The sequence below is a fragment of the Carlito syrichta genome, unplaced genomic scaffold (genome assembly GCF_000164805.1).
Source record: "Carlito syrichta isolate Samal-C Ts95f unplaced genomic scaffold, Tarsius_syrichta-2.0.1 Scaffold305686, whole genome shotgun sequence".
Taxonomy (NCBI): Eukaryota; Metazoa; Chordata; class Mammalia; order Primates; family Tarsiidae; genus Carlito; species Carlito syrichta.
In genome coordinates this window covers 110,536-131,200 of record NW_007249782.1, presented here as the reverse complement: position 1 = coordinate 131,200, position 20,665 = coordinate 110,536, and the positions used below count along the sequence as shown (strand labels likewise).

Below are 20,665 nucleotides of genomic sequence, written 5' to 3'. Positions count from 1 at the left end.
GGCAACATAGTAAGAGCCCATCTCTACAAAAATATAAAAAGAGTTAGCTGGGCATAGTGACACATACCGTAGTCAATCCCAGCTACTCAGGAGGCAGTTGGAAGAAGCACCTAGGACTAGGAGGTCAAGACTGTGATGAGCTATGATCACACCACTGCACTTCAGCCTGGGTAACAGAGTGAGACTTGACTCAAGAATACAAAATAATGTAATATTCCCAATTAAAATATTATCAAGGTGAGTGGATTGCCTGAGCCCGCGGGTTCGAGACCCACCTGGGCAGCGAGACCTTATCTCTACAATAAATCAAAAAATCAGCCGGGCAAGGTAGTGCATGCCTGTAATTCTGGCTACTTGGAAGGCTGAGGCGGAAGGAGAGCCAGAGCCCAGCAGAGGCTGCGGTGGCCGGGAGCAGCCACTACACTCCAGTCTGGGAAACCGAGTGAGACTCCAACTCAAAAAAAAAAAAAAAAAAAAATCAGTCAGGTATACATCTTAGTCACTTCAAAAATTATCAATAATTGATATATATTAGATAAAAACATATTAGTATTAAATAAAAGGGTTAAAGGAACAACCTATTAAATCTAAATTATTTTAGGTAATTTTTTAAAGGCAAAAATATCAGTTAAACCAAGCAGTGGCATGCACCAACAGTACCAGCTACTTAGGAGGTTGAGGCAATAGAGTCACATGAGTCCAGGAGTTTGAGTTCAGCCTGGGAACCATAGCAAGACCGCTTCTCTTTAAAAAGATAAAAAAAACAGGCAAGATGGCTCACGCCTGTAATTCTAGCACTTTGGGAGGCAGAGGCGAGAGAACTGCCTGAACCCAGGGTTTCAAGAGGAGCCTGGTGAACTTGGTAAGACCTCGTCTCTACAATAAATAAAAAAAGCAGCCGGGTATGGTGGCGCAGACCTGTAGTTCCAGCTACTTGGAAGGCTGAGGCGGAACGATCACCAGAGTCCAGGAGGTAGAGATTGCAGTGGCCATGAGCATGCCACTGTACTGCAGCCTGGGCAAGAGAGTGAAATTCTGACTCAAAAAAAAAAAAAGAAAAACATAGTTAAGACTTTCCACTAAAAATAGACATAAATAACAAAATAAAGTAAGAATTAGGTTCTATATAAAAGCCTAGAAATGCTTACTACAAGACTATTAAGTACCATTGCTTCTAATTCAGAGTTACTAAAAAATCATCATTAGTAGTTTTCTAGGATATTTCAAACTAGAAGAGGGAACACTGAAAATAAACCAAAAACCTCATTTTAGAAGGAAACAATATAAATTAATAAACTGGCCCTATGACAAATATAAATTAATCACATGCAACAATGTGACTAAATTTCCCAGAGAGAACTGCCTGTCTTACCCTTCCTTCTGGCTATAGAAATTACTGTCAGCATTATTATACAATAACTATACTTACTTGACTACTGTAGAGTTCTTCTAGAAAAGTTAATGATTTAATGGACTTGGATCTGCAAATTTCCTCTTCTGTAAATTTCTGGATATCTGGATGAACCTTTTGGGGCTGACCCAAACGCAAAAATCCTATTTTAAATTTGGCCAACTTCAAAAGAATATTGTCAACAGCAGAGTGTGTATAGCTGGTCAACAAAACACTAAAACCACAGGCATAGAGGATTCTTACCTAGTAAAGGGTAAGAGAAAGAAAAGCAGAATTACTTTAAATTCTATATAATTTTTAACATGCTTATATTTTCCAAACAAAACTAAAAAAAATTAATAGGAGGCAGAGTGTGGTGGCTCACATCTATAATCCCAGCATTTTGAGAATCTGAGGTGGGCCAGTAGTTTGAAAACAGTCTGGGCAACACAGCAAGACCCTGTCTCTATTTTAAAATTTTTTAAAAAATTAATAGGAAACATATCTAGCAGCTGACCCAAGTAACTTTTTTTTTTTTTGAGCCAGAATCTCACTGTTGTCCAGGCTGGAATGCAGTGGCATGCTCATAACCACCGCAGCCTCAAACTACTGGGCTCAGGCGATTCATCCACCTCAGCCTTCCCAGTAGCTGGAACCACAGGCGTGTGCCACCACACCCGGCTAATTTTTTTTTTTTTTTTAATTTATTGTAGAGATGAGATCTTGCCATGTTGCCCAGGCTGGTCTCGAATTCCTATGCTCAGGCAATACTCTTGCCTCTGCCTCCCAAAGTACTGGGATTATAAGCATAAGCTACTGTGCCTGGCCATCAAGTAACTTTTTAAAAAAATTATGAAGACAAAATATTCTACAAAAATTACATGACATTACTATATCTTATTAATGATATGTCAATAATTCAACATAAATGATAGTAAAATTAAATGAATGCAAACTTTTAATAGTGTCTGGCAACAATTATCAGTCAATAAACATTTGCTGCCATCATTATAATTCTAAGGCTGCTTAGAAATTTACTGACATAAAAAAATCTAAGAAAAAATCTTATTCAACCACTTCTGCATAATTTATCATTTTTAAAGGGAAAAGAAAACATAGTGATACATATCACATACCACTAACAGAACGATAACTTAGAAAATTCTAAATGCAAGAAATCTACAACATGATTACAACTATTTGTGATTCAGATTTACTCTATCACATATCATTCTAAAAGTTATTTCAAAACAAAGACATTTTGAATTAAAATGCAGCCCTTTTGATATAAAATGTCTCATCCTCTGAACTGAGGAGAAGCTGGTATAAATATTTACTTTCTTTTTTTTTTTTTTTTTTTGAGTTGGAGTCTCACTCTGTTGCCCAGACTGTAGGGCAGTGGCACGTTCCCAGCCACCGCAGCCTCACCCTGCTGGGTTCCAGCAATCCTTCCGCCTCAGCCTTCCAAGCAGCCAGAACAACAGGCGCTTGCTACCACGCCTGGCTAATTTTTGATTTATTGTAGAAATGAGGTCTCGCCAAGTTGCCCGGGTGGGTCTTAAACCCTCAGGCTCAGGCAATCCACTTGCCTCGGCCTCCCAAAGTGCTGGAATTACAGGCTGAGCCACCGAGCCCAGCCTAAATATTTCCTTTCTAAGCAAAAGAATAATAACCTTACGAGAGTACATATTGTAGTTGTTTTTCCGGTACCAGGCATACCCACGATGAGTGTATAGTCTTTTGAAAGAAGCACTTTTTTCATTGCTTGTCTCTGAGGTTTATTCAAACCTACAATTAAATGAAAAGGTAACAGGAGTAAGAGTGTTAAATTTCTTCCTTTTTTTTAATTTTTAAGATGTGGGGTACAATTCAGGGTTAGGTATACAAATACTCATTATGCAGGTACCCTTGTTGATGAGGTATGTCCCTCCCAAGAGTGTTAAATTTCAATGAACAAATCAAGTATTTTACAAGAAAAGCTGTCTCTATCCAAGTCTGTTCTTCAATACAAAACTACTTCCAAGGAGCCTCCATCTAAATATTGTAACTGTGAGTACAATCAATTAAGATATTAGACATAGGGTACCTTAAATTAAATAGAACCAAGAAAAGCTGATCAAAGCAGACATGGATTTTAGCATACCCTTTAGAATGCTGGCAACTGTATCCTTTGCATCATGTGGAAGAACAGAACTGAGGAAAGATATAAACTGAGGTTCACGAAAGTCGATGATTAAATCTCGAAGTTTTTTGCTAAAAATAAAAAAAGTACTTTTAGTAATATTCCTTAGAAAAGTGGGTGAAATTCAGATTCATTCATGGTTACAAACCTGACATATGTGTTTTCCATCAATTTAGAAAGATTTCCTAATGGGGTATCTATATCACAATTTTTTTCTTGCTGGTCTAATCTGAATAAAGTTGATTCTGGAAGTACTGACAAGTTCCTAAAACAGCAAAACAAACATATGAATGTTTTTCACTTCACATAGTCAGTAAGAAAATACTGCTATCCGTTAAAAGATAGGTACCCAATCTTTTTCAGGGACCAGTTTCGTGGAAGACGATTATTCCACACACTGGGAGAGGTGGGAAGGGGAGGGAATGGTTTCGGGATGATTCAAGCACATCATATTTATCGTATACTTTATTTCTGTTATTATTCCACTGTAATATATAATGAAATAATTATACAACTCACCACTTTTAAAAAAGAGGTGTGAAAAGAAGTGGTAAATAAAAGAATGGGTCATGCACAAACTAAAATAAATGCTGAATTCTAACTTAAGCCCACCACCAGATGCAGCAGTACAAGTGAAGTACATCATCTCACTTGCCACACACTGATAGGGTTTTGATAAGAGTCTGCAAGCGACTGATTTGTTGGTCTTTATACAGTCAAACCTCACTGCTAATGTTAATAGGTGTTCGCAGTTGCTCCCCAGTAGTATTACCACCTCAGCCCCATCTCAGATCATCAGGCATTAGATTCTTATAATGAGTGCGCAACCTAGATACCATGCATGTGTGATTCACAATAGAGTTCACGTTCCTATGAGAATCTAATGCTGGTACTGATCTGCCAAGAGGGGGAGAACAGGTGGTAATGCAAGCAATAGGGAGCAGCTGTAAATACAGAGGAAGCTTTGCTCACTCACCTGACGCTCACCTCCTGCTGTGCGGCCAGTTCCTAACAGGCCACTAACTGTAGCCAGGGGTTTAGGGGCCCCTATGCTAAAAGAATAAGTGGGCCAGAGCAGTTATTAAGATAGCTAATAGCCCCTCAACCACACTTGCCAATCAAAGACAGCATGAGGTCCTTAGTAATCAGGAACCTGCAACATTTGCTGAAAATTCACTTAACCTTGCAACCTAACAGGGGTTCACTAAGGTTAAGGAAATTCACTTAACCTTGCAATCCAACATTGGCTCTTCCCTCCTCCAGCCTGAAGTGCAGGTTTTCTTCCTGTCACATTATCCCACTCTTCTGTCTGTCGCTTAAGCCCTGGTGTTCTCTAGAGTCCCTTCCATTGTACTGCTCTTTCTTGATGTTTCCCCTATGGTCCCAGGTCCTCATGTAACTTCCAACCCTAAATCTACATCGGTGGCCCTGACCTCACTCCTCTCCTACCTCGTTCCTCACCCAGCTTCAGGTTTTGGATACCCAGAAGACAGCAATATCTAACCACTTGGCTAAAACCTAGGCTCTGAAAGCTCAATATATTCATAACTGAACAACTTCTAGTCCCTGCTGAACCTGATCCTCCTCTTCTGGTTCTGATCTCAATTAAAAGTGCTTACATCTATCAGGATGGACTTCCAGAAAACTGGAATTATTTTGGGGAAGGCAGTAGTACAGGCCTTTCTTTGTAGTACAGGCTTCCTCTACTAGGTAAGTATTCTAGGAACCCATCAGCAACAGTTTACCACCAATTATTGTAAGAGGCTGTGTTCAGCTTCGGTGAATTTTGGGGGACGATTCTGTCAGTTCATTTGCCCATTTCATTATGGGTGATTCACACGAACAACCTGCCCACACTGTACTGAGCGTTCAGCAGTATTTGACCAAAACAGCATGACCCCCGTGCCCCACCAGATCTTACCACGAGCAGATGACAAAAGTCCTCAAAAGGCAGGGCACGGTGGTGCAATAAGCCCAGAACTTTGGGAGGCCGAAGCAAGAGGTTTGCCTGAGCTCAGGGGTTTGAGACCAGCCTGGGCAACTTGATGAGGCCTCATCTCTACAATAATCAAAAAACAAGCCGGGTGTAGTGGAGAGTGCCTGCAGTTCCATCTACTTGGAAGGCTGAGGCGGAAGGATCACATGAACAAAGCAGGTCAAGGTTGCGGTGGCTGAGCATGCCACTGCATTCCAACCTGGGTGACAGAGTGAGACTTCAACTCAAAAAAAAAAAGTCCTCAAAGGAAAATATTTTGTCAATATGGAAGAAGTAAAACAAAAATGGCAGAAGCACTAAAAGGCATCAAAATCTATGAGCTCAGAAAAACTGTTTTGAGCAGTGGGTAAAAACACTTCAATAGGTGTATGGCATAGACAATACTTTGAAGGTGACTGAAGTTTCGACATGTAAGAATAGGCCTGGACTGGGTGCAGTAGCTCACGCCTATAATCCCAGCACTTTGGGAGGCCGAGGTGAGAGGATTGCTTAAGGTCACAGGTTCAAGACCAGCCTGGGCAACTTGGTGAAATCTCATCTCTGCAATAAATCAAAAATTAGCCAGGCATGGTGGTGTGGGCCTATAATTCCAGCTACTTGGAAAGCTGAGGCGAAAGGATCACCTGAGCCCAGCAGGTCAAGGCTGCGTACCACTGCACTCCAGCCCGGGCAACAGAGTGAGACTTCAACTCAAAAAAAAAAGAAGAGGAGGCCGGGCACAGTGGTCCATGGCAGCAATCCTAGCACTTTGGGAGGCAGAGGCAAGAGCTGAGCTCAGGGGTTCTGCCTGAGCAACACAGGGGTTCTGCCTGAGCAATTGCCTGAGCTCAGGGGTTCAAGACCAGCCTGAGCAACACAGTGAGACCTCGTCTCTACACTAAATCAAAAAATTAGTCAGGCATGGCGCATGCCTGTGGTTCCAGCTACCTGGAAGGCTGACGCAGAAGGATCGCCTGAGCCCAGCAGATCGAGGCTGCAGCGGCTGTGAGCGTGGCACTGCACTCCAGCCTGGACAACAGAGTGAGATTCTGACTCAAAAAAAAAAAAGAATACACAATTTTTTATAAACGCTGTCCTGAACCTTTCCTCTCCCTCGTCCTCTTCCCAGCCCACATATTCAATCAGTATCCAAATGCCAGGCAATTTTACTTTACTACCAAAGTCATTCCATTCTCGCTGCCAACACTACCCTGCCACAACCTCCTCTAGCCTGGGCGACTACAACAGCTTCCTGGTTTCTCTGATTTCAGTTTTGCCTGCTTTAGTTAGTTCAGTTTTCTACAAAGCACCCACAGAAAAAAGCAAATCCAATCACTATCCATTTTTCTATTAAAAACACTCCAATACATCAGAATAAAAATCGAAGCTTTTTAAATATGGTATATAAGACCTTCTATGACCTTACCTCTCCAGTAATTCCTTTCCTTATATTTTTACATTCCAGAAATACTTAATGACCTGCACTTTCCTGATTGTTTCGTGTCATACTGTATCACCCCATCCACAGGATGAAGAACCAGAATTAATTCTTTTTTCAAAAAGCTTTCCCTGAGACTCTTAAGATTGGATTAAATACCTCTCCTTCTGTGTCCATCAATTTGAACACTTATCACATTAGACTGAAAATATGTGTCTACACACAAAACCATAAATTACTCAAGGACTTGCAAACACCTAACACGTGGTAGGTACTAAATAAATACAAGGAACTGCAAGGAATCCTAACAGATTATAGTGGTTCATAATCTCATAACATGAAACTCAGACTAGGGATGGTTATGGCTCAACTACAATTACTAGTTGGTAGGGAACAAGCTTGGATATTTCCATTACAGTTACTCAGATATCACTGAGTCCAAATTGATGACCTCCATCCATTAATAGTGAGCCATGGCTGTATTATCTACAAAGAAGGCTGCAAATATAATCCAGTCAAATGTGAAAGAAGACAAAATATGAACATCAGTGATACAAATATTAATGTATGTCACAGATTTTCTTGCTTTCTTTTTTTTTGAGTTTGAGTCTCACCCTGTCACTAAGGCTGGAGTGCAATGGCACACTCACAGCCACCCCAGCGTTGACGTGCTGGGCTCCAGTGATCCTTCTGCCCCAGTATTCCAAATAGCTGGAACTATAGGCGTGCATTACCATGCACGCCGGCTGATTTATGATTTATTGTAGAGATAAGGTCTCACCAAGTTACCCAGGCTGGTCTCGAACTCATGGGCTCAGGCAATTCTCTCACCTCGGCCTCCCAAAGTGCTGGGATTACAGGCTGAGCCACCAAGCCCGGTCTCCTTATCTATTTTTAAATTTAATTTTCTGTTCCTGGAATCGAATGTCTTATTTTTTTTTAAAAAATCTTTTTTTCCATTTATAGCTGTGATATAAAGTATATTTATTTCAGTTAAAGTCAGCTGATTTAAAAGTATCAATAATAAAATAGTTGCTATAAAAATCTGTGACAGGCTGGATGTGGTGGCTCACGCCTGTAATCCCAGCACTTTGGGAGGCTGAGGTGAGAAGACTGCCTGAGTTTAGGGGCTCAAGACCAGCCTGGGCAACTTGGTGAGACCTCATCTCTACAATAAATCAAAAAAATAAGCCAGGCAAGGTAGCGTGTGCCTGTAGTTCCAGCTACTTGGAAAGTTGAGGTGGAAGGATCTCCTGAGCCCAGCAGCCTGAGGCTGGGGTGGCCATGAGCAAGCCACTGCATTCCAGCCTGGGTGACAAAGTGAGACTCCAACTCAAAAATAAAAATAAAAATATCAATAAAGAAGGAGAATACAAGCCAGGCATGGAGGCTCATGCCTGTAATCCCAGTACTTTGGTAGGCCTAACCAGGAGGACTGATTGAACCCAGGAGTTTGAGACCAACTTAGGCAACATGGTAAAACCTTGACTCTACAAAAAAGAAAAAAATCGGCCGGGTTCGGTGGCTTAGCCTGTAATCCCAGCATTTTAGGAGGCCGAGGTGAGTGGATTGCCTGAGCCCACGGGTTCGAGACCTGCCTGGGCAACTTGGCAAGACCTCATCTCTACAATAAATCAAAAATTAGCCAGGTGTGGTAGTGCGCGCCTGTAGTTCCAGCTACTTGGAAGGCTGAGGTGGAAGAATCGCCAGAGCCCAGCAGGTCAAGGCTGCGGTGGCTGGGAGCGGCCACTGCACTCCAATCTGGGCGACAGAGTGAGACTCCAACTCAAAAAAAAAAAAATCAAAAAATTAGCCGGTGTGGTAGCGCAAGCCTGTAGTCCCAGCTACTCAGAAGGCTAAAGTGGAAGGATTTTCTGAGCCCAGGAGGTTGAGGCTGTGGTAAGGCATGATCATACCACTGCACTCTAACCTGGTTTAAAGAGTGAGACCCCAACTCAAAAAAAGGAAACAAAATTGTTTAAAAGAGAAAACAAAATGGTGAATGTTCAGAGTGCTAAGGAGAAATAAGCCTTATAGCTAATACAGGGTAGTTATCTATCCTGCCTGCTATACATGTAGTTATGAGAATGAGATAAGATGATACCCACATTAGCAATACAGAGCATAATGTACTAAACAAAAGTTTAGTAGTTTGGTAGTTCTTTTTTTTTTTTTTCTTTTTCTTTTTTTTATGAGTCAGAGTCTCACTCTGTTACCCAGGCTAGAGTGCAGTGGCATGTTCACAGCCACTGCAGCCTCTACTTCCTGGACTCAAGAAATCCTTCCGCCTCAGCCCTCCAAGTAGCTGGAAATACAGGCAAGCGCCACCACACCTAGCTAATATTTTTGATTTATTGTAGAGATGAGGTCTTGCCATGTTGCTCAAGCTGGACTCGTACCCCTGAGTTCAGGCAATCGTCTCGTCTCCATCTCCCAAAGTGCTGGGATTACAGGTGTGAGCTACAATGCCTGGCCAGTAGCTCTTCCGAATGTTTTGTTTTTGTTTGTTTTTTTTTGTCAGAGTCTCACTCTCTCACCCAGGTTGGAATGCAGTGGCATGCTCATAGCCACCGCAGACTAGACCTGCTGGGCTCAGGCAACCCTTCTGCCTCAGTCGCCCAAGTTTCTGAGACTACAGGCATGTGCCACCACACCTGGATAATTTTTTGATTTTTTGTAGAGATGAGGTCTCACCATGTTACCTACCCAAGCTGGTCTCAAATCCCTGGGCTCAGGCAATCCTTTTACCTGGGCCTCCCGAAGTGCTGAAATTATAGGCGTGAGCCACCACACCCAGCCCCTTCAAAAATGTTAAACATGACTTAGCATATGACCAGGGTTTCCATGACTAAGTAACAACAAAGGAAAATGAAAATATGTCCACACAAAAATTTATATGTGAATATTCACAGCAATATTATTCAAAGTAGCAAAAAAGTAGAAACAAGTCAAAAGTCCATAAGCTGGTGAATGGATGAACAAAATATGGTAAATCCATATAATGGAATATTATTCAGCCATAAAAAGAAATGAAGTACTGATATTTGCTGAAATGTGAACGAACCTTGTAAACATTAGGCTATGTGAAAGAAGCCAGACGCAAAAGGTCACATATTGTATGGTTCTACTTATATCATATAGCCAGAATAGGTCTAAGTCCATAGAGATAGAAAGCAAATTAGGGGCTGCCAGAAGCTTGAGGGAGAAGTGGGAGGTGACTGCTTGGTAGGAATAAGGATTCCTGTTATCATGATGAAAGTGTCCTAGAACTAGACAGAAGTAATGATTGCCCAATATTGTGAGTATACTAAATGCCACTGAATTATAAACTTAAAAATGACTAACAGTTAATTTTGTTATTAAAATTTTACCTCGATTTTTTTCAAAAAGGAATGCATGCTACCACATGCAAATGAACCTCAAAAATAGTACGTTAAGTGAAAAAAAGTCAGTCACCAATGACCACATATTGTATGATCCCATTTGCACAGAATGTTCGGAATAGGCAAATCAATAGAGACAGAAAGTGGAGCAGTGTTGGTCCAGGGTTGAAAGAATAGGAGAAATGACAAGTGACTGCTAACAGGTACAAGGTTTCTTTTGAGGGCAATGAAAACACTCTAAAATTGCTTTGGATAGCGCTACACAACTCTGTGAATATACTAAAAACCATTACATTGTATATTTTAAATGGATGAACTGTTTGGTATAATTTATATATTCATAAAGCTGTTACCAAAAACAAGTGATGTTTCATTACCTGTCCAATAAACAGGTCACTGTTGTCATGCTGATCTCCTTCACATATCCCCTAGACAAAGCAAACAATGCCCTTTCCTTTCCACTTAAAATAATTCTGTCACCTGCCATTAGATTTGTGACAGGTATGGCACCATTTTTATGCTGGAAATTATGCAAATATTGTCCATCACAAACTCTCTGTACATGTCCTGTTCTGATCAGGTTTCCAATGCAAATGCCACTTTCTTCCCTTTGAAAAAGGAGAAAAAGAGAAAGCTCCTATTTATATCACATATGTAATTATCATGTTTTCATTTTTCCGCAACTTACTTGCTCATCTGACCCCTAAAAACTAAAATCTGTCATTTTTACACTTTCCACAATCTACAGTAAAATGTCAGAAATGTTAAGTATATATTCTATAGTTTTTTAAACTAATCTCTCAACAACAGTCTTGTAGGATAGTGCTAGGGAACACACCCTTGTTGCACCCATAGGCTGAGCTCTCTGAACAAGGAGTTTTATTGGCTCTTTCATCCTCAAACAATATCCTCAACTCCTGGGCAGATACACATAAAATTACAGAAGACAAACCATAATAACCTGCTCCTAAATGTGATATGAAGAAAATAACAACATATTTCTTTAGTGTTTACAAGAAAGAACTTATGATTATTGTTATTAGACTGGGTGCAGTGTTCACACCTGTAATCCCAGCACTTTAGGAAGTCAAAGCAGTTATCACCTGAGGCCAAGGGTTCAAGGCTACAGTGATCTAGGGTTGCAGTACTTCACTCCAGTCTGGCCGAAAAAGTGAGACTCTGTCTCTAAAATAATAAAATAAAACAAATAAACAATTTTAAAATTATTATTGTTTTTTGTGGGGTTTTTTTGGAGTCAGAGTCTCACTGGTGCCCAGGCTGGAGTGCAGTGGCATGTTCATGGTCGCCACAGCCTCAACCTGCTGGGCTCAGGCGATCCATCCTCCTCAGCCTTCCAAGTAGCTGGAACCACAGGCACATGCCACTGCGCCCAGCTGATTTTCTCACCAAGTTGCCCAGGCTAGTCTCAAACCCCTGGGCTCAGGCAATCTGTTTGCCTCTACCTCCCAAAGTGCTGGGATAACAGGAGTGAGCCACCACATCTGGTCTATTATTATTATTCAAATGGCAAGCAAGTTGATAATTTCACTGCTTCTAAGAAATAAGAATTAAGCATCTACAGTCTCCCAGGCACTACTATTAAATATCATACCATCTCAGAGGCTCACTGGTATGTATGTGTCTGACATATTCATGATTCTTATGCAGTCCACAACGACATAAACTTTCTCCACTGTAATGTTTCCTTGTGATAAGGTCTACTATTAGGAAAATAATGACCAGTTATTTCTAAAGCCACATCACTAATATTCCTTTTGTAAAGGAAAAAAAATGGAGCTAAAGCAACTAAATTTTACATTAAGGAAAAATAGAGAAACAAAACTCTGTTGGTTTTTTTTTGAGTTGGAGTCTCACTCTGTCACCCAGACTGGAGTGCAGTGGCACACTCCCGGCCACCGCAGCCTCGACCTGTTGGGCTCCAGTGATCCTTCCACCTCAGTGTTCCAAGTTGCTGGAACTACAGCCGTGCGCTATCATGCCTGACTAGTTTTTTTTTTATTTATTGTAGAGATGAGGTCTCACCAAATTGCCCAGGTGAGTCTTGAACCCGCAGGCTCAGACAATCCACTCACCTCAGCCTCCCAAAGCGTGAGATTACAGGCTGAGCCACCGAGCCCTGCTCAAAACTCTAACTTTACAAGTCACTCATAAAAACTGGATTCTATAAGATGGAATTTTAGAAAATTTGCATCTGTACCAAAACTTACTGAAAATGTAAACTTGTAAAATACTAATATTTTAAAAATTAAGTAAACCCTCATTAATTTGCATTCTATCAATATATAAAAATTCACTTTAAGTCACATTTATAATGTTATCACTGATACAAAAGGATGTACTGATAATTTTTAAAACAAAATTTGAGGTATATTTAACACATTGAAAATATATTACTAACAATGAATGCAGTATATAGCATATGTAGAAATGGTGCTCTACTTAAAAATAATTCACTGAAAGCCATTTGCAGTTATCATGGATAAATGAAATCACATATCTTTATCATGCTACATAACCTGTATTGGTCATAAATTCCAAATGCCACCAGGGCCCTTCTGGGAGCGCAGGGTATGGATCCGCATGGGACTGCAAAGATAAATTCCAAATACCATAACACTAGTTAATCTAAACTACTGAAATTTTACTGTATTAAATGGACCACTCACATTTGTGAAACAGGCATTAGCCAGATATTTTGATGATTCTTTCTATTATCCTTTGATTGTGACTCCAGAGTTAACATTAGACACCAAAGACTGAAATATTCTAAGTGTGCAAGCTTCAGATGCTGGGTTTCTTCTTTTATTTTAGGCAGCATAACAACTGGGACTGAACTGTCATCCATCTGTTGTTCAATTGCTCTAAATATAAAGTTCCAAGTTAGAGATGTTTATAAACCATTTCACTGGCTGGCTATTAAATGAGGTCATTCTAAAATAAGTATACATACATGATGATCATTATAACTCATAACCATCACCCCTAATTTTCCTTAGAAGTCATTTCAATGTTTTGTAAATCATAGGACATTTTACAAAACAAAATGTTTAAGAAACTCAATACTGCATTACTTTGCCTTCATTGAGTATTCCCCAAACAATTTAGGTTTGGTATACTTTAATCTTCATTGCTATAAGCAGCAAGTATTGACTTTTTGTACAAATGCATTACTCAAAATCACAATTATTTGTACACCTAGCTCTGTGACATAAGGAAGTAAACATAAAAACACGGAGAATCATTTGAATTTTGCTTAATACTAAATTAAAACTTTTTCTTTTTTTGAGATGGTATCTCTGTGTTGCCCAGGCTGGAGTGCAGTGCTATGATCTCAGTTCACCACAGCCTCAACTTCCTGGGTTATCCTTCCAACTCAGCCTCCCAAATAGCTGGAATGACAGACGTGTGCTCCCATGCCCAGCTAACTTTTTGATTTATTGTAGAGACGAGGTCTCACTATGTTGCCTAGCTGGTTTCGAACTTCTAGGTTCAAGCAGTCTTCCCGCCTCAGCCTCCCAAAGTGCTAGGATTACAGGCATGAGCCACTGTGCCTGGCCTAGAATATTTTTAAAAATATAATTAGGAGGCACAAGTGCAGATTTCTTACATGTATATATGAAGTTTGGGCTTTTAGTGTATCCACTACCCAAATAGTGAACATTGTACCCAATAAGTAGCTTTTCAACTCTCACGTCCCTTGCACCTGCCCACCTTTTATAATCGCCAATGTATATCATCCCGCTCTGTATGTCCATGTATGACCATTGTTTAGTTCCCATTTTTATATAGAAACAAACATATTATAGGACGGCATACAAAACACTAAAACTAAAACATAATATTCCAAAGAAATGTACTTGTACTCTAGGTCCAGACTTCCCATGGTTCACTGTCCTCTGCCATTAAAAGATCCTTTGAGAGCCGGGCTCGGTAGCTCAGCCTGCAATCCTGCGCCTTTGGGAGGCTGAGGTGAGTGGATTGCCTAAGCCTGCGGGTTTGAGACCTGCCTGGGCAGCGAGACCTCATCTCTATGATAAATCAAAAAATCAGCTGGGTGTGGTAGTGCATGCCTGTAATTCCGGGTACTCGGAAGGCTGAGGCAGAAGGATCGCCGGAGCCCATCAGGTCGAGGCTGCGGTGGCCGGGAGCGGCCACTGCACTCCAGTCTGGGCGACAGAGTGAGACTCCAACTCAAAAAAACAAACAAACAAAAAAGATCCTTTGAGCAGGGCATGATGGCTCATGCCTATAATCCTAGCATTTTGGGAGGCCGAGGTGAGAGGATTGCCTGAGTACTGGGGTTCGAGACCAGCCTGAGCAACTTGGCAGGATCTCATCTCTACAATAAAATCTAAAAATTAGCCAGTTGTGGTGGCATGTGCCTGTGCTTCCAGCTACTTGGAAGGCTGAGGCAGAAGGTTCATCTGAGCCCAGCAGCTCAAGGCTGTGGTGGCTGTGAGTGTGCTACTGCACTGCAGCCTGGGCAGCAGAGTAAGACTCCAACTTAAAAAGAGATCCTTTGATGTAATACTTTAAAAAGTACTTTATGCACATTTTCAGATTGAACTAGAACGTTGGCTCTGCTTTGACCTCGTTTCTTAGTCTGTATCTACCTCGAACCACTTTTTTGTGTCTTCCAAGACTTTCACTGTCTGTGAAGGTATAAAAACACAGTCATTCACGTGACTGATAATAAACTTTCCATTTGTAGAAAAATAGCCATAGATAACAGGGGAGGCACATCCATTAGATCATATCCAACTGTATCTACAAGAACCAATTTCCCTGTATCTAACCACAAAAGAATTGAGATTAAAATCACAAATAAGATATGGAAGACATCTTGAACTATCATTTAAGGAAACTTGTATTTTTCTGTACAGGCTGAATATCCCTTATCCAAAATGCTTACAATTAGAACTGTTTCAGGTTTTCTTGGATTTTGGAATGTTTGCATTATATCAGTTGAAAAATTCATAAGTTGAAAAATTCAAAATCTAAAGTGCTCCAATACGCTTTTCCTTTAATCAACTGCATGCAGTAAGATTAAAATATTTACTTTGGGGAAAAGATTTAAAAGCACTCCATTATTTCTCAAGAAAATGGGCCATTTAGAAAATATGTACTGTGAGCTTTTAAAAATCAATTCCCTTCATTTTAGAAATACCACAAAGGAAAATATAAAAGAAAAATAACTTAAATGAAATCAATGCCAGGCAGTCACCAATGTTAAATCATTGAGTTGAGTCACATTCAACTTAAAATAATGTTTTTACAAGATAATATTTACCTGCTATAAAGGGCACAGTTGCCTACTTGTGAACAATATTTACAAATTTTCTCTTCCTCAATTATTTCTGGCAGAGAAGTAAGCTGTATCTTCTGTCCAGTAGCAGATTTGCTAATACGGTGAAACAAAGAGAATGCCACCTGGTTTCTTAGCTTTAATAGTTCTATGAAGAAAAGAAAAGGGTGTCTTTTGAAGAATTAGTTTATCATATATCTTTTTCTTTATGTACGTAAAACTTTCAGATTTAGAAATATTTTTAAGAGTAGAGAACAGAGCCAGGTGCTGTGGCTCATGCTTGAATCCCAGCACTTTGGGAGGCTGAGCCGAGAGGATTGCCTGAGCCCAGGTTCAAGACCTGCCTAGGCAACATGGCGAGACCTCGTCTCTATAAGAATTCAAAAAATTAGCTGGGTGTCGTGACGTATACCTGTAGTTCCAGCTACTTGGAAGGCTGAGGTGGAAGGATCACCAGAGCCCAGCAGGTCAAGGCTGTGGTGGCCATGAGCGTACCACTGCACTCCAGCCTGGTCAACACAGTAAGACTCCAACTCAAAAAAAAAAAAAATGAGTAGAGAACAACATTCATATTTCCCACTATTCCAGCATAACTACTGTTAACATTTTGGTATACTTCCTTTAAGGTTTTGTTCACTTGTTAAGTTCTTTAAAGTACGTATTTCATAACTAGTAAGTAATGAAAAGTTGTTTTTATTAGGTGAATGCTGAGAATAAAATAGAGCTATCTAGAACACCTGTAATATAAGATAGAAAGTCTGAAGTAAAGTTTTGCATAATAAAATGTTTACAGATCATTGTTTTCAATAATAAATTATAGTATTAAAATTCCTTTAAAAAAATACCACAACTGTAAATTACAACCTATATTATTACACCTATCAAGTGCAATGAATAGATTGTCAGGCATAACAATCACCAAAAACTGAAGGGGGTGGGGAGGAGCAGATAAGTAAAACACAAAGAAAACAGCTCAACCTCTTTTATCTAGATGATTGGCAGGTACAGGGTACATCTGGCCAGTCTTGAGGTAGAGAAGCAAGCCAGCCTCCGGATCAGCTCTTCTCTCCTGACTCAGTAGTGTGTACAGAACAACCTGTGCAAACATCAGCATTTTTCTCAAACAAGACTAAAACTTTATATATTTTCCAACAATGTCTTGCAACCAACACATTGTAATTTTAAAAGAACAATGAAGCTATTTCCATTCTGAAAGTAACATTAGCAAAGCTGGCAAGCTAACACAACAAATTAGATGTCAAACATATAATTTATACAAAACAAACATAGTTCATGCTTCTCAGTTTTGTTTAAATAACAAAGAAACACAGAGAATTTTTCCTAGACAGTAAAAATTTAGATTTCCAATAAGTTAAAGAGGGAAATTAATCAAGCTATGATTTACATTTTGAAGTTAACAGTCTTAAGACAATATTCTTGCTATTTAAAATAAATGAACCAAACACTAAAATGCTTCTCATTTATGTCAGTCACTGTTGCCAAAAATAAAAAACAAACTCTGCAAAGTTTGTTTTTCCAGGGCACAAGACATCATTAACTGCCTTAATTAGGTTCAATAGTGCTTTTCAGAGAAATTATCTAAGCAAGACAAATTAAAAATAGTCCCTTTAGCTCATGAAAAAATTTAGCTGTAAGAACAAGTAATTTGGCTAAGGTCATATACAATCTAATAACAAGTCAATTTGTTTTCTAAGAGTTTGCTAAGATTCAAACATTAAGTAATTTAGAAGTTCCAGTATTTCAATCATAAAATTCTAAACTAGCAAATTCAGTAATTATAATTAGAATGCATAAGTATAATGTCAAATTACAATTACCTTTCAATTTCCTAAACTACATTTAAAATATAATGATTAATTTATAGAAGACACAGCATTATTTGCTGCACAAATATTAATTATATCTACAAACTCATCACTAAGTGTCTAAAATAGGTTTACAAAACACAGAAAAAATTTTTGCCTGGCACGTGGTTCACATCTGTAATCTCAGCACTTTTGGAGGCCAAGGTGGGAGAACTGCTTGAAATCAGGAGTTCGAGACCAGCGTGGGCGATACAGTGAAACACCATCTTTCCAAAAAACCTTTTTTTAAATTTTGTTCTTTTGCTCACAAATACAGTAGTGTTTGTGAAATTAGCAAATGTAATAGAAATACAGAAGAAATCTCAATATACGAACTTTGCAAAGAAAATACAATCCCAGATGCCTCGATGTTCAAAGACATTTATAAAAATGTCTACAAAGTAAAATGTGGAAATATTCAGTCCTCGGGAAACAATCATACCAAAGTTTGATATTTTAGCTTGATCACCTAATCTACATATATAAGATTCCAATGAAGGGTTGTTGTTTCAACATCTGAGCCCAAGAAAAATGATTTGGGAGGTCTTACAAGCACTCTACTTGTGGTCCCTATACAGCATAGCTACCAAATAAAGCTTTTAAAAGTTAAAATGAAAAAGAAATTTTTTTTTAAGTTAAAGAAAAGCCAAGCACCATGGTTCACGCTTGTAATCCCAACACTTTGGGAGGCCAAGATGAGAGGACTGCTTGAGCCCAGGAGTTTGAGACCAGACTAGGCAACATAGCGAGACCTCATCACTATTTTTTTAAAATGTTTTTTCATAGAAAAATTAAAATTAAAGAGAACTCACAAATTACAGAACAAGAGCCTTGGGACTGTGGGCTAAGGAAATCATCTAAAACTAATGGTCTTTCTGTATCAAATTTTTCCCTCTGTGGGAAGTGAAGCAGAAGGAAGAGGTAAACAGGACTCTAACTTAATAAAAGGAGGCAAAATATTAAATGAAATTCCTTTAGTGTTATGATAAAAGGAAACTTGTTGTAACTCGACTACAGCACTAGCTAAGAAGGTTTTTGTGAGCTGGATTGGTGATCACAGTGCCATATAATGTTTTTTCCTTTCGAAAATGTGTTTAAGTGCCAAATTACTGACTTACAAACTTTTGAAATAAACTCCATTTATAAAATAAATATCTTCCTTTACTGAAATTAGTTTACTTCTTAAGATTTTGCTTTAAAAGTTTTCTTAGCCAGGCACGTGCCTGTAATCCTAGTTACTAGGGAGGCTAAGGCAGGATGATCGCTTGAGCCCAGGAGTTCGAGTCAAGGAGGTTGAGTTGAGTCTCGGCAACACAGTGGGCCTGTCTCAAAAATAAAGAAAAAAAGCTGTCTCAAAGCTTTTCTTATTACCAAAGTGAATTCTTTTAAGAATGTAAAAGAATTTTATTTTTTCCTTATCCCCAACACCGATTATAACTCAATAATGAACAACCATAATCAATTTTTCAATGTCTTCTTGTTTCTTGCATAATAAATATGCAATATAAACTCTAACATTTTTCTTTGAGCCTTGCTCTGGCAAATTTCACTTCTTTTCAATACAAGAATTACTATATTATTCTTTAAAGTTCTTGTAGCTTCTCTCCTTGCAAAAGTACAACTTCCAATCAAACAAAATTAAATACAGTAATAGTCTTTGCCTTGAAGGCACAGAAAATTAGTGCAGCAATAAATGAAAAAAGGTCCTGACTCTGGAGTACTTTAGATGCTGAAATGCTTTTATAGTCTCTCCTGCTTAGTATTCTAAAGTGATTTCATTAAAACATGTAATTTTTTTAAAATATCGAGTAGAAAAATTTCAGTCTCATATACACAAAACACATTTGTTAAATCTTTGACCTCAAAAACAGTCTTTCTCCTATAGGCATGATGTTCCTTCCTCAAGAGGGCTTTTATCTACCTAAGTCTTTGGTTTGTAATTTCAGCAATGTTTGTATTACAAAAGTAAAAAGTTCAACTTTTTTTTTAACAGGGAAAACCTATGTTTTCCTCCACTTCCAACATCTCTGTAAAACTCAATAATAGGTGAAACATCAAGGGTACCTACCTTTTCAAGTCAAACAGAAAGTTTTTGTGGAAACCTTTAAGATTTGGCACACAACTAGGAATGGCAGGAAAGAATCTGCTCTGGGAGCATTAAAAAATAAATGAATAAATAAAAAAGAATGGCAAGAAAGTTTTAGTAGAGAAAGTCTTCTTATACACTTCAGTACTTTGTCTTATTTATTTTTTTTAGACATGAAATCTTGCTCTGTTGCCCAGGTTGGAGTGCAGTTGCATGATCATAGTTCACTGCAACCTCCAACTCCTGGGCTCAAGTGATCCCCCCAAGTAGCTGGAACTGCAGGCATGCCTGGCTAGTCTTTTTTTGTTTGTTTTGTGAAAATGGAATCTTGTCTTGTTGTTCAGGCTGGTCCTGAACTCCTGGGCTCAAGCGATTTTCCTACCTCCACCTCTCAAAGTGCTAGAATTACAGGCATAAACCACTGCACCCAGCCTTATTCCAGTACTTTGAATCTGAATCTACTTTATATAAAATCTGCCAAATAACATATAAAGTTGCAAGGAGAAAATTTAAGTTATAAATTCTATGCTATCTGTTACATTACTTATTCCCTCAGTAAATACTATATCATAAAAAATATAATAATATTGCTATCTTTTAATTTTGTCTTTGCTGATTTGAAAGGTTCTATGAGAACATACTGCAAATTGCCAATATGGAGACAGGCAGAGTAGGTGAAAATAATTAGAAAATTAAATACAACTTTATGTTAATTCATCTGTTAAGTCACTATAATATAAACTTAAAATAATTTTCAAAGATTACAGAAAATTGCTGTTTATCAAAGAGAAGTATGAATTTTTTAAAGTATTGAAATTTTTTTTTTTTTTCTTCAGTTGGAGTCTCACTCTGTCACCCAGACTGGAGTGCAGTGGCCGCTCCCGGCCACCGCAGCCTCGACCTGCTGGGCTCCGGCGATCCTTCCGCCTCAGCCTTCCGAGTAGATGGAATTACAGGCATGCGCTACCACGCCCAGCTGATTTTTTGATTTATTGTAGAGATGAGGTCTCGTTGCCCAGG

The 20,665-nt window shown here is 39.0% G+C and overlaps 1 protein-coding gene across 1 annotated transcript in view; it reads right to left on the bottom strand.

Moving 5' to 3' along the window:
- The window catches only part of DNA2 (DNA replication helicase/nuclease 2), a 67,474-nt gene that overhangs the window by 18,409 nt on the left and 28,400 nt on the right, over nt 1-20,665 (bottom strand). Inside the window, exons 7-14 of the mRNA XM_008062288.2 lie at nt 16,673-16,790; nt 15,680-15,842; nt 13,056-13,250; nt 10,746-10,976; nt 3,721-3,837; nt 3,534-3,643; nt 3,069-3,178; nt 1,430-1,654 (exon numbers count right to left, since the gene is read on the bottom strand). Of these exons, the coding sequence (XP_008060479.1) occupies nt 1,430-1,654; nt 3,069-3,178; nt 3,534-3,643; nt 3,721-3,837; nt 10,746-10,976; nt 13,056-13,250; nt 15,680-15,842; nt 16,673-16,790 (1,269 nt within the window). The remainder of the gene's footprint in view (nt 1-1,429; nt 1,655-3,068; nt 3,179-3,533; nt 3,644-3,720; nt 3,838-10,745; nt 10,977-13,055; nt 13,251-15,679; nt 15,843-16,672; nt 16,791-20,665) is intronic.